This window comes from Vigna unguiculata, chromosome 8 (genome assembly GCF_037176805.1).
Source record: "Vigna unguiculata cultivar grain cowpea cultivar isolate G323 ecotype 2 chromosome 8, ASM3717680v1, whole genome shotgun sequence".
Classification (NCBI taxonomy): Eukaryota; Viridiplantae; Streptophyta; class Magnoliopsida; order Fabales; family Fabaceae; genus Vigna; species Vigna unguiculata.
The window spans coordinates 5,102,374-5,113,696 of record NC_140799.1 but is presented as its reverse complement, the minus strand read 5'-3'; the positions used below and the strand labels follow the sequence as shown (position 1 = coordinate 5,113,696).

Genomic DNA, 11,323 nt, shown 5'->3' with positions numbered 1-11,323 from the left:
ATTAATTTTTTTATTTTTAATTAAAATAAAGTAATAAAATAGTATTTTATTTTATCTAAATAGGTAAAGTATCTTGCAAAAGAAATATTATTAAACTATCATTTTTCTAAAAAGAATCAACTGACATTAATTTTGAATTAGAAAATGATACATTAACAAAGTTATTCTTTACAAATTTTGACAATAGATAAAATAAAATACTACTTTATTACTTCATTCTAATTAAAAAAATAAAAAATTATTTATTTTAATTCTATTTATAGTATTTAAACAAAATTTCTCAAAGAAATAATTTTCCTTTTGAATTTCACACTCTTTACACAATACTTACGCATATTATATCATTTATATCATTACACAACAAGAAAGACACAATCTTCTTCCTTTTGTCTCTTTCAATATCTTGGTCTTAGTGTTGTTGGCCACTATAAATACCCTGCTCCCCATGTCCCTTTTACAACCTCTCACAAATCTTCTCTTCTTCTTTTCCTTCCACAAACCAAGAAAGTAACCAAAAGCAAAAGCACAACACAGAGAGAACCCAGCAAAATGAGAAGCTTTCCCATTCCCAACAACACCAAAACCACCACATTAGCGCCAACAACCTCCACAATAGAAACTGTGACAGCAACAAAAACAACAACATCATCAACTTCATCACCTCTTGCCTCTCCATGGCACTCTCCTGTTCCTTACCTCTTTGGAGGCTTAGCCATCATCATGGCTCTCATATCCATGGCACTCTTCATACTTGCTTGCTCCTATTGGAGGCTCACAAGGAGTACCCAACAAAGGGACATGGACAATATCAACACCAACAAAGAGGGTGATGATGACCCTCAACAAAAGGAACAACCTTTGGTCTATCAAGAGAAGATCTTGGTCATCATGGCTGGAGATCACAAACCAACCTTCTTGGCCACCCCATCTGCCAATACCAGTTTCCTCAAACACCTCGGAAATTCAGAAGCTTTCGACATGTCCCAGATGGAAATTTCCGACAACAAACGTGTTGTTGTTGATGATGTTTCAGACGAAAATGGAAGTTCTCGTGGTGAACGTAATCAACAACCTAGCTAGTCAGTGAAAATTATGAGTTTTGATCCTCTCTTTGCTCTCCACCACGATTTTGTCTGCTTATTCTCTCTTCTTCTTCTTTGATGAGTGATTGGGGTTTAAGCTTCTGTGGTAGTGGTGGTGTGGTTTAAAGAGTGAATAGTGATGAAATGTCATTCCATTTTTTGTTTATTTTTTCCATCAATGAATGGTGACTCTTTCTCCTTTTTCTTTTTGGGTACTTTTTACAAAATAAATAATCTCATTTATTCATAAAAAGAAATGGTTATTCCTCATTTTATGTATCTAAATTCTATCCACCGTTAAAGTTAAAAAAAAAAAAAAACTTTTTTAACTTCAACCTCAACTTAATACGAGATTAGATATAGATAATAATATTATGACTATTGTCTTTTAATTTTTATTTTTTATTTTTTTGACATGATTTAATGTAGATTATAGATTAATTTATTATTTTTTTAATGAATTAATAACTTACATACATAAAAAAAATAAAAGATGCGAATAAAAAATGGAATTTCTTAATTATAAAATGGTCGCAAAAATACTTTTTTTTTTTTAGTTTACCTCTAAGAAAAATAATGATTTAATGAGATGCAGGAGAGTTTCCTTTTGAGTGTGGCATTTGTGTGTGACTTTGAAGTGGAAATTTTTGAAGTCGAGTTTATATTCTTCTAACCTCAACATCCACTTAGCATTATCATAAAGTGTGCTTCTTCTGTCAGCCAAACCCCGTTCAAACCCTTAACTTCTTCAATATTTTAAATTCTAGTTCAAATCATTTATTTTTCAAAACTAGTTTATATTCTCTTCATGTTTTTTTTTATATTTTTTTAAGTATGTTTCCAGATGTTTCTGTAAACATACTCACAAAAAGGTTCATTTTTTTCATAAATTAAAACTAAGGTATAGTACATAATACGTTAAAAATAAGAATTAGAGTAACTATGTGAAATAACTTTTTATACATGTAATAATTTTAACTTATGTAAAAGTTTTATATCATTTTTTTCCTTTTTCTATTTCGTAAAAAATATTTAAGAGGAAATTTTTCCAAACATTTTTTTTTTTTTTAAGTGAAGCAACGAGAAAAGATACATACAAAGGTGATAGGTAATGTATAATAAGAAAGGTTAGTCTTTTATCATTTTTTTAAGTTATATTTATCTAGATATAAGTTAATATAATGTAAATTAAAATTTGGGTTAAATATGTTTTTTATCTCTTAACTTTCAATGAAAATTGAAATTAGTCTTTATTTGCAACTTTGGTTCAATTTAGTCTTTTAACTTTAGAAATACGTATATTTAGTCATTTTAACCAAATTTTATTAAGTGTATTTGACATTTCAAACGTTTTTTACAATATCATTTGAACTTTTTTACACAATTTAACACATTTATGTAATATAAATCACTCAAATGCTACTATGAAAAGCCTTCGAAACATGAAATAAATTTAACAAAATTTGGTTAAATTTAAAGTTATGTTTAATCTCTAAATTATTTTATTTTGTATTTAAATTATGTATGAGGTATCTATGTTAATTTTATTTAGGGAATAATATTTGTATTTAAGTAGAGGGGTGATAATAACGTTTAATTGATGATGTAGTAAAGAAAATACCTTGCATTTTTTGTTGTTGGGCTGAAAAATATAATAGACTCAAAATGGAGGGCTTTTTACTTCCTGCACCTTCACAATTTTTTCGCGCTACCACAAATTTTTAAAATAACCATTTTATCTTTTGAAAAATTAAATTCCAAAAAAGTATATTTGAAAAAAAAATTCAGATCAGATTTTTCAAAATTTTTTAATAAGATTTTCAGAATAAAATTTGTGGAATCATATTTTTGACACAATTTCCAGAACTAAATTTCTGAAATGAATGAAATATACTTAGGAAAAAACATTATAAATAAGAATTTTCAAAATAAACTTTTCATAATGCATATAATGTCTTCTAAAATGAGTTTTCCGGAAAAGCTATGCAAAATACGTTTTAAAAAAAGATTTTTGGAACACATGAAATACGTTCCGAAGAGAGCTTTTCAAAACAATTTTTGTTTTCATATTTTCTCTTCTTTCTTTACAACGTTATCTCCCTTTCCATTTTTTTTCTCTGCAGGAGGGGTATAGGGATGATGGTGGAAAGGTCATTTTCAAAATAACATTTCTGAAAAAAAAAAAATTGGAACAAAATTTGTAGAATTACATTTCCAGAATGCATGAAATGTATTTTCGGAAAGGTTTTACATAATAGAAATTTGGGAACAAACTTTCCGAAACATATATGATGCCTTTGGGAAATTTTTTTACAGAACACTCCTATATGAAATATATTTTGAAATGAGTCTTTTGGAACACATAAAATTCGTTTCGAAATGATTTTTTCTCGTGTATTTTATTTTCTTCTTACGAAGCAAGTTGGAAAGGATTAACAAGTTCACAAAATTAAAGAAATACTTTAAGAAGTTAATGATAAATTGATAATTTAATATTTTCATTATATTCATATTCGTACTTTGACATCTATGATGAATTTTTCAAATTTTAGCGCATTCAAATAATATATATTTTTCACTTATACAAAAATTTGAAATATTTATGCACAAGAAAAAAAAAAGTAATAAATATACACAAGTGCAAGTTTTTTTTTATGTGGGTCGCAAACCAACTTCTGTGGACCGCAGGCCAAATTGTGTGGGTCATGGGCCAAACCGTCCAGGTTGTGGGTTATGTGAGCCGAACTTTTACATATCAACACATTCAATATCTTTGTTTGTCCCACATTTTTTTTTATGGACCTACAGATTGACCCGTCGAACTAAGGCCATATTGTCACTCCTAATTCTCTTTCTTTATTTCTTTCTCTGAGCGGTTCTGAATAGCGACAGTGGTGGAAGTGACAACAACAACAATAGTGGTATGGTTTAGAGTTGAAGGATATTTGTGTCCTTTTCATTGTTATGTGGTTACAGTTAGTAATTTTGGGGTGCACGAAGAAAGAACCTAAATCTAATTTCTGTCAGATACTATTAGCACCCATTTCATTGCTATTTAAATTTTCTAGAACTGGTAATATTTATTTTGACGAAAAAAATATTTTATTTCACCCATAATGAGATAATTAGTAAAAATATTACTAAATTATTCAAACTGAATTCAACAATAAAATCCATGATGTATAAGAAAATTCAAAACAGAAATCACGAACAAAATCTTGAGGGTTGAAGTCACTTTTCTCATATCCAATAAGGGTTGAGGATAAGAAGTTATGAAACTCCGACATAAGAATACATAAATGAAACATAATTTATACATTACAAAAGATTAATGTACAAAAATATTTACACCACGATTATATTTATTGTCTTCGTACTAGATTATTTAATAAAATTTTATCATAAAAAAAATATAACTTCACTTATGGTAACCTATCTTTTCACCTCTGTTTACTTAACAATTGTAAAGTGAATAATTTTTTTTTGCAAAAAAAAAAAAAAAGGAAACGAAAAGCCTTAGGTAAGTCAATTTTAATAAATTCATAACTAATTATTTTATGAGTTCCACATGCATCACGATGTTCTTTAATTAAACAGAAGCCAAATTTCGTACATTAAAAAACATCGTATGAAAACGAGATTTGGGACCCAATAGATTGGTTGGTAATGCAATATCTTAGTATTTTAATTGAGACTATAATGCTACTACAATATTTCTTTTTTCTAACAATGTGTCTCTTATTAATTAAAAATTGCAGAATCATATTAAAAAAAAGTAAGATTTACATTTTTAATATTTTCCAGTTAACAATAATACAATGTTCAAATACTAATATTCCTATTTTAATGATATTCAACCTTTTACTTTTGGCTGGTTTCACTTTACTTGTTATTCCATGACTTGGTAGGCAAGGCATACAAAATTTTCTTCTTTTCTACAAATAAAATATATTTCATTTCTCCTATATAAGCCTTCAACTTGCCTTCTTCATTCATCCTTCTTTCAACTCAAATCCTCTCTCTCTCTCTCTCTCTCTATATATATATATATATATATATATATGATGTTATACACTCTTTCTCAAACTAAGTTATGTATGTTTATTAGTAATTAGAGATACTAATATACATATAAGTTTTAATTTTTCTTTTATTCTTTACTACTTTTTCTTCTTCTTTTCGTTTTCTGTCATTCCCTCTATTTTTCCACTCTATCAGTCATGCATATATGTCTTAGAAAAGGCTTTCATAAAAAATATATTATTCTTGATTATGTGAATATAAATATAATATATATATTTATATTTAACTGAATATTTTACCATGTACATCTTTTGTTTTATTGGACGATGATGAAGAAAATTACAAGTTCGCTCGTCGTACGTAAGTGCAAAACCTGCCTTGTCGACAACGTAATTTTCTGAGTCCATTTCTAAAAGTAGCTCATTCTTTTCATTGGACAACAAACTTTTCTCTTTCTTCTTTAAAAAATGTCTGATAGTTTAAAGTCAAACTTAAAATTTTGAATGGAACATCATCTTAGTTCCTGTGTTTAAATAAATATTTCCAAATCGCCTTATTTTGAACTCAATCTTAATGAAAAGTTAATTTGCAGAATCTAGATAATCTAAAACCATTCATACATATGCTATAAACAGTTGAAAATAGTGACAAAAGAAAAAGAGGAAGAACATTGTTTGTAACTTGATTCACATTATTGTACACTTGATGAAAAGCCACTATTAAAGTAGAACATGAGTGTAGGTGTTACATGGGATGGGACTAACACTGTAAAACCAGATTAACAATGAAAAGGGAACATAAGTTCAACCAAGCACACTAGTAGTTTGTTTGGGAGAGGGGATTAATAGGATCAACACCACATTTACAAACATCATGTCAAATATTCAAACACTTTAAACTCTTTTGCACAGCTATTTTTTCCTGGCTATAAATAGGACTCAATTATGGAAGTGAAATGGTTTGAAAATGTGAAAACATATCTATGCTAGAGGACCATAGTGAGTTCAAATTTGATTTCTATTCTTGCATGGTACACAGCTACAAGGAATGTCTTTGACCAACTATAACAAACTCATTTTGCCTCGTGCCATCTTTTCTTTATCTATCTCCAGATACAACACTGATCTTCTAATGAAGAACACTTAGCCAGAGTTACTGTGAGAAGAAGCACCTTGGTTCGACAAGAAACGAACAACGATGCATGTAATGTTGTCAGAACTACCTCTCTGGTATGCTTCTTGCATCAGTCTCTTTGCTGCCTCCTCCGCGTCCTGAATCGGTTTAATCATGGAAACAGCTTCCTGAATAGAGGTGATAAGATTATGAGATTTAGATGAGTAGCAAGACAACATGACTTGGATTTCTTGTTTGCACATTCATGAGCTTGGTCTTGAGCTTTTCTAGGAGATTGATAGCTAATTTTCTTGAGCCACACATCATGTAGAGGTCATTATAATCCAAATGTGAGTCTAAGTCTCACGTTGTTTTGCAAAAAAAACAAAGTTAAACACCACATGATGTGTGGTTATGTGAATTTAAAGTGATGTCAACTTTTTACATGAGTTAGACTCGTGTTACATGTATATAATATCTCCCTAATGAACCTTCTTAGAAGAAAAAACACATCAGTAATGATGAACCTACGTGTGTTGCACAGAATTTAAGGATGAGTACTAGGTCTCTAGTGTGGTTTCTAACATGAAAGAAATGAAAATCGTTGCAAACCTCGTTTGAGACAACATCCCATAGCCCATCACTGGCCAATATGAGAAACTCAAGAGAGCTATCAACCTTTTCTTCCTGCAAGATCACAAACATGTTTTAGTTAAGAAGGGAAATATACAAAAGAGGGCCAAAGAAATTGGTCTCTAATTTACTGAATGGATGTTTCATAGAGTAATATACAGAGATATTGATGGATCTAACAATATATGAAATAAATTGTAAACACACCTGGATTTCTGGATCAGCAACAACATACTGCTTGAGGAGTCTATCGCCAAATGCACGAGAAACAGCAAGAACACCACCAACTCTCCAAGTTCCTGTACATAATGTAAAACTTACCAGAGACAAACAAGATGAATCCATAAACCTGGTAACAAAAGCTAACTATAAGGTGACCTTACCAGCCCACATGACAAAGCCACCTGCATCTTCAATCCTTCGCCTCTCATCAGTTTGATCTGGCTTGTGATCTCGGGAAACAGCAATGGCTAGTTGAAACAACATAGGAAAGCAAAATATTTGAGTCACCATTCAATTCAAGTGCCTAAATAGCATATGATACAAGTGCCTAAAAGTTGTTAACTTATAGACGCAAGGAAATGGAAACACAATAGTAAAAATGATTACTTAATGGCTGTAAATTTGGTGAGACAATACAAATATTAAGTATAGGCATTAGCATGTAGAGACAAATATTGCAGCAATCAAGCAGAAATGCAAAGGGTTAGCATAATACTGAAACCTCCAGAACCATTTGAAAATAACAATAACGAATATTATGACATCAAGGTGTCAGAAAACTAAAATTACTGTGAAACAATATCTGTAATACAATCTGTGCAACTAAGCAAGAATTTACGATACAAGACAACAAGCCTTACCATTTCCACCCCTGCATATAACAGCTCTGGAATCCCCAACATTTGCAACAAGCAAGCGGTCTCCGACAAGAATGGCAGTGGAAGCAGTTGATCCAGCATCTCTGTTTTGATTATTTTCAGATTTCAGAAATTCAGAGTCGGTATGGTTATATGCATCAGCTGTGAAGAAAAACAGTTTGACAGCAGGAAAAGAAAGTTAATCTCAGGATTTATCAATTGAAGGACATCAGGCTAAGGGATCATGATGCTATATCATGGGTAGGAAATTACAGACCTATTGCAGATTTGGTATCAGAAATGAATTTTGGATGTCTGATCAAATTGCTAAACAGGTTTTGCTTGACATACTCGGCAGCACGAGCACCTCCATGACCTGAAAGTTTCAAAAAGGATAGTTGCAGATTTTTAGCCAATAAAGAACAGTACAAAAGATATCATACATGTCTTAATGATAGAAATGAAAAACTGAAGAAAGAAACATTCAGCACTCATGAAGGTTCTATATAACAATTAAGAATACTTGAAACAGAAAGTACAGGTTAATGGTTAAAGCCTCTGGAAATTATGCTCAAATACAGATTACTTAGATAAAGAACCTACAGAGAGATTTCCCTCCTGGTGTGCAGAAAACAGTACCATAGCAAATCATAACAATTAAACATTCGACAGTCAGATTGAAATAACCACTTTTTATTGGCTCTAAAGGAAACAATTTCTAAGTTTCCAATTAATTTACATCAGCAACTCCCCCATCTTGGCATTTTCTCTTAGCATAAGTAGCATGGATACAGTACAAGGCCAAGGAGATGAAAGTGTTATGTAAAAATACCATCAAAAACTCCAAAAAGGCCAACAATTTCACCATCAACGCCATCAATTTTTGTCTCATAAAAATCTTCCATTGAAGATCTCTTGCCAGGGAAGCTAGCATACCCATAGCTGAATTTGCCATTCTGACTGCAATTACAAGTCATAACAAATTTGTCAAAACCAAATCATTCCATCAGCCAAAAGACAGGAATATAAAGAATACCAATTAAAATCATCTATCATAAAAAATAACCATTGAATTATGCACGCATAAATCACCATCTATTTTCAATCATTGTCATAGAAAAAATTCAGCAAAGGGTAGTCATTCATTTCAGTAAGAGTATGAATTGTAACATTGTCCAACATAACTTATAGCCAATAAGAGAGAATCAAATGTAAAAAGGGATAAACGGATAAGAAGTAGAAAAACCAGAACTTAGTAATGACGTTCAACAAAACAAAGAATGACTAGTTCTACATCAACCATGGCCCCTCTTCAAACAATCATGTTATACAAAGAAAAACTACACTAAATTTGCTTCTTGACCCATGGTCACAAAATCCACACTAACAAGAACAGCATAGAACAGAACTATGATTGTGAATCTGCAAAGCAACACATGGGACGATACAACAAAACGGACAGAGCATAACAGAGAATTCGACACAAAACTACCTAGAAAGAATACCATTAACCAACATCAGTAATTGTAACCATCAAATAAACACACCAATTCTTCATTATACTGAACCAACTCTAGATCTACAGAAAGATGAACAAATTACAAACCTGAGGCCCCCTCCACTGACAGGTGAATCTTCTGCGGCATGAACCTGACCTGAAGAGGATAAAACTGAATTGAGGTACCCCATATCAGAGCTTGAATATTCAGGGCTCCCAAGTACTATTTCTTTGACCAAGAACAAAAAAATGAAGAAATAATAGCGCTATTGCGTGTGTCCAGCTTATTCTTGCGTGCAACAGGTTCCAAGTTATCATAACACTTAGTGGTGTGGGGTCATTTCGGAATAATCACACAATCCCAAGTTTAATCTGCACAGAAACCCCACAAGGAAGAGAGTGCAGTTAATATCACAAAACAGATAAATTTCCGAAAAAGGCTCAAACTTTGTTCCACCCAAAAGGAAAAAAAAAAAAAAAAAAAACAAACTTTATGCTTGGATCTTGGTATTATTAACCAAATCAAATTCAGAACTGGGTTGGGATTTGGTGAGAATTATTATGAACACAGTAAAATCTGCAATTAGAGAGAGAGGTAGAGAGAAAGAAAGTACCCGAGAAAGAGAACAGGGAAGAAATTGCATGACACAAAGAAGAGAGAGAAAGAAAAAGGAGACAAGGTTCCACCAAGGGTGAGAAAACAGGGTGGATTCTGTTTCATTTTTAGTTCAAGATAGCTTCATGGTTTTGTTTGTTCCACCAACAAATTCAGACACCATCTTTTAGTAAATTAACTCATAATTTACATCCCAAAATTCTTTTTTGAAATTTCTGAGTTTAATGAGAAACCAATCGAAATCAGAAAATGTCTTTTTCTTTCAAACAAAATCATATTTTTTCAAATTGAATAAAATTGTAGTAAGTAAGAATTTAAAAAGTTTTTACACTATCATCAGTTTACATGTCAGTACAAAGAGTTTAATAATTTTGATACTATTCAAATACAAATTATTCTCGTTTAATTAATGATTTGTTTTGGAGTCTTCAGTTACATCAAGTATGTGGAATAAACTTTATTGCATAATAAAAATTAATTGTGAAATTAACAAATTATAAAATCTTCATTTAAGACTTTTCAAAATAGTAATTGTAAAATATAATAATTTTTTGTTCATTAATGACGTTTACATGAATAAACACATGAAATAAAATTCTAGCAAAATTAATATTAAATTTATTATACATAGAATATTTCCTCTACTTTGGGTTATTACTTTTAAACTTTTTGGTGAAGTTTAAAATGTTTGTTTGGTGATTCATTCATTAAGCACTAAAACTTGGTCGGTATTCAACGTGCAAGTTGCCGGAGGATAAGGGAAGTTTTTGTGAGGGGTAAGTCAATGCCACATTAATACTCTTTCCAATGAGTAAAATATAATTTTAAGAAATTAATCACGATTATTTTATCTAAATTACATGGTTTATGTTAATTAATCTAAAATAGAGAGAAACAATCTCATCCACGAGCTTTTCTCTTATGTTTTAACTCTTAGCTCTTGTTATGTATAAAAAGACATTGTGTTGTTCATGCTCACTATTGCTATGCTTGAAATATCAACCTTTTGCATCATTTTTGATAATAAAATATACATAATAACGTGTGAAAAACCCTTTGTATCTTCTTTCAACAATGATATTTTTCTCACAAATGTGTTGCTGGTGGAAGAAAACTCAATTAAAACAATTAGTCTATTATGTGAAAGAAAATTATGAGTTAAATATAAGAAAAAGCAATCACAAAACTTGATAATTTGTAGTCTTTCTAATAAAGTGATTATACCCTTGTAAAGTGTTGTTGTCAAAATGCTTAAACATTATTGTTCATAAATCTGGAGAGTATTCATATAATAGATAATTTATATTTTTTTGTCTGAAAAAAAAAACTTATCTAATTAAGTAATAATAATAAGTACAATATTGTAAATGAGATTAATCTTTAATATGATAAATTAAGAAAAATATGAATAGAAAATAAGTTTATAATATTGTTCATTCTCCACTCTATGAGATCTCTGCCTTATCTTGTACATTACATTAGATGCTCACTTTGCTAT

General features: G+C 30.5%; 2 protein-coding genes across 2 annotated transcripts; one reads left to right on the top strand and one right to left on the bottom strand.

Annotated features, from left to right (window-relative positions):
* Positions 1-437: 437 nt before the first annotated feature.
* On the top strand, positions 438-1,284 carry LOC114193847 (protein GLUTAMINE DUMPER 4-like). Its single transcript, XM_028083796.2, has one exon. The coding sequence runs from the start codon at positions 550-552 to the stop codon at positions 1,078-1,080; it is 531 nt and encodes a 176-aa protein (XP_027939597.2). The 5' UTR covers positions 438-549; the 3' UTR covers positions 1,081-1,284.
* A 4,491-nt stretch (positions 1,285-5,775) lies between these two features.
* LOC114194651 (putative protein phosphatase 2C 59) lies at positions 5,776-9,996 on the bottom strand. Its single transcript, XM_028085002.2, has 9 exons — positions 9,824-9,996; positions 9,318-9,581; positions 8,544-8,671; positions 7,989-8,087; positions 7,715-7,873; positions 7,235-7,321; positions 7,059-7,150; positions 6,831-6,905; positions 5,776-6,406 (listed from the first exon to the last, which is right to left on the bottom strand). Exons 2-9 carry the CDS (start codon positions 9,398-9,400, stop codon positions 6,248-6,250), a joined length of 882 nt encoding a protein of 293 aa, XP_027940803.1. The 5' UTR covers positions 9,401-9,581; positions 9,824-9,996; the 3' UTR covers positions 5,776-6,247.
* Positions 9,997-11,323: the final 1,327 nt, after the last annotated feature.

Bases quoted from the DNA above. Each gene is read 5' to 3' on its own strand.
- LOC114193847 (XM_028083796.2), top strand. From the start codon at position 550: ATGAGAAGCTTTCCCATTCCCAACAACACCAAAACCACCACATTAGCG.
- LOC114194651 (XM_028085002.2), bottom strand. From the start codon at position 9,400: ATGGGGTACCTCAATTCAGTTTTATCCTCTTCAGGTCAGGTTCATGCC. The intron at 8,088-8,543 runs GTATTTTTACAT...TGAAACTTTCAG, and splicing joins CCTTTTTGGAGTTTTTGATG to GTCATGGAGGTGCTCGTGCT. The intron at 7,322-7,714 runs GTAAGGCTTGTT...TGTTTCAACTAG, and splicing joins TATATGCAGGGGTGGAAATG to CCATTGCTGTTTCCCGAGAT.